This window comes from Engraulis encrasicolus, chromosome 12 (genome assembly GCF_034702125.1).
Source record: "Engraulis encrasicolus isolate BLACKSEA-1 chromosome 12, IST_EnEncr_1.0, whole genome shotgun sequence".
Lineage (NCBI taxonomy): Eukaryota > Metazoa > Chordata > Actinopteri > Clupeiformes > Engraulidae > Engraulis > Engraulis encrasicolus.
In genome coordinates this window covers 15,033,333-15,035,832 of record NC_085868.1, presented here as the reverse complement: position 1 = coordinate 15,035,832, position 2,500 = coordinate 15,033,333, and the positions used below count along the sequence as shown (strand labels likewise).

Below are 2,500 nucleotides of genomic sequence, written 5' to 3'. Positions count from 1 at the left end.
AAGGAGCCGAAGGCCGTGCAGGAGGGGTCTCTGGAGCGCACCAGGCTCTGGGTGCGGCGGCTCATGGTGTCCCCGTCCAGCAGGGCGTGCTGCAGCTTGGGGGACAGCTTGCTGGAGAAGGAGAAGGAGTCCGACAGCTCCTCCTGGGGAGTCACCATGCCCGACGAGTTGTAGACCTGGACGGAAAAATTGAGGGAAATGTAATGAACTAACTATAACTAATATAGCCTACTAATACTAACATAAATAACTATAATGGAATTAACGACGAGTTGTAGACCTGTACGGAAGAATGAGGTAAATGTAATGAACTAACTATAACTAATATAGCCTACTAATACTAGCATAACTAACTATAACTAATGGACTTAACGACGAGTTGTAGACCTGTACGGAAGAAGATGGGAAATTTAACGAACTAAAAATAATTAACGTAACTAACTATAACTACTATAATTAACTATAGGTAATGAACTATCTCGATCTATTTGGGTATCCACCTTCACCATAATCATGCTAGAGGAGAGAGTTACACAAACAAAATGGTAACCACAATGACTCTGGGCTGTTTGGGGGCATTACAGACCTCCTGTGTACAAAAGTGGTGGCCCTAAGCTGATGGCAGAGTAGTCAGAGAGAGTAGAGAGAGAGAGGTTCCGCTGGCCCATTGTTTCCGGGTTCTATTATTGCAAGGGGGAGGGGGGGGGGGAAATCCCCCTTTAGGCAGACCTAGGCAGACCTAAGGACTGTTCTATTCAATGCTAGGAGTATTATGACACACCCCTTTAGGCAGACTGGAACCTGGTCATGTTAGGTGCCCATAGCAACCTATTATGTTGGCATATCTCTATATACTTAAAGAATCTCTGGTGTAGTGGTGGCTTAGAGCAGATATTAAAAGACAATAGAGCCCAAATCTATGGAAAGATCAAAAGAATATCTCTGTATCTCTATTCGTTTAGCCAGGGCAATTCATTTGCTTGTGTTGAGGCATAGCACTAATCCATTGGACTCGACTCTTTCACACATGCATAACAGCAACGGTTTGTATGTGTTAGCCTGAAGTTTCCAAACACAGTAGTAGTTCATCAGGATTAATTGCAATAGTGCTACAGTGCCCCTATAAATTAGATTTGCCCTTTACCCCAAGGGCTCGGACCAAGCTGTAATAAGTAGTACATTTAGAAGAGTGAACTATCTCTGTAGTTCAAATAAGAGACAATTGTATTACTAAACTTAAGGTTGACCAAAACAAGGTGACCAAGTGTATACTTTCAAAGTGCCCTACCTTGTCTTGTGGTTAGTACTATAATATGTGCTTCCTACAGTAGTCTGGCCCATACCAATTACTTACCTTGATGCTAAGGAGGGTAGGGGGTTCCATGGGCCCGAAGACTGCAGAATTACTTTTTACACTTCCAATACTTAATAGCCTAGTAGTAAGGTAGGCCCTAGGACCAATTGGTGATTTTTAATGTACTAGCCCACTAAAAAATTGATTGATTTGGACTTTTTAAATGAAGTGCCTGGACCAATGATTTTTCCGCTCCCGCTTTTTTTTTTAACTTAGTAGCTTATATTGCCCTATGTGTGGCTTGCATGGCCTGCAATTAATATGGATATTTGCAGCCTGAAAGTAGAAAATGGAAAATCCACACACTGTCGCCACTCAGCGATTTATTCAACATAATGTTTCGACCTCAGCTGACAAATAAATCGGTAAGCAGCAACAGTGTGCGCACTTCCCTTCTTCTAGGTATTTGCAGCCTGTCCATGGCTGAGGCCTCACCTTGATCTTGAGGTTGGGCAGGGGGTCGAGGAGGGGGGAGTTGGTCATGGGGATCTTGTCGGCCACGTCCTGGAGGGCGTAGACCGGGCCGCGGTACATGGCCGCCGCAGACGTCAGGTCAGGGGGAGCCGTCAGTAGATCCGCTGTCGGAGGAGGACAGGAGGAAGAGTGGAGGAGGAGAAGAGGAGGAAGAGTAGAGGAGGAGAAGAGGAGGAGAGGAGGAGAAGAAGAAGAGGAGGAGGAGGAGATATTATTGGACAGATGTTCTGATAGCAGTGCATGTTGGGCATTAGAAGCCTGATGGTAAGGGAGTTGGTCTTTTGGTCGAAGCCACATCTCCAGTCTACAACTTCATCCACAGCTGAAGTGCGCTTGCTCAAGGCATCCAGCCCCACATTGCTCCAGTGACTGTAACTAATACTTTCTACCCCGATATATAACTGTAAGTCACTTTGGATAAAGCTGTAGTGTAATAATACTGTAATAATATTAATACTCCACACTATGATGGAGATGCCATACTAGGGAACTACAGCAAGAAACACATGTTGATCAGGGATAACATGGCCGTTTTAAGGCTCCACACAAGTCTACACAACCCTTTTAAAGAGACACTGCGCAAGAAATGGTCAAAAAAGGTACTGCAACTATGCTGCTTATTGAAATTGGGCTGCCTATTGCCAAATTTGATCTTTACATAAAAGTTTACTA

General features: G+C 44.4%; 1 protein-coding gene across 1 annotated transcript in view; it reads right to left on the bottom strand.

The window, feature by feature from the left end:
- The window catches only part of unc5cb (unc-5 netrin receptor Cb), a 360,953-nt gene that overhangs the window by 43,664 nt on the left and 314,789 nt on the right, over positions 1-2,500 (bottom strand). The window contains exons 10-11 of the mRNA XM_063211692.1: positions 1,790-1,932; positions 1-176 (exon numbers count right to left, since the gene is read on the bottom strand). The exon at positions 1-176 is cut by the window's left edge and continues 38 nt beyond it. Of these exons, the coding sequence (XP_063067762.1) occupies positions 1-176; positions 1,790-1,932 (319 nt within the window). The remainder of the gene's footprint in view (positions 177-1,789; positions 1,933-2,500) is intronic.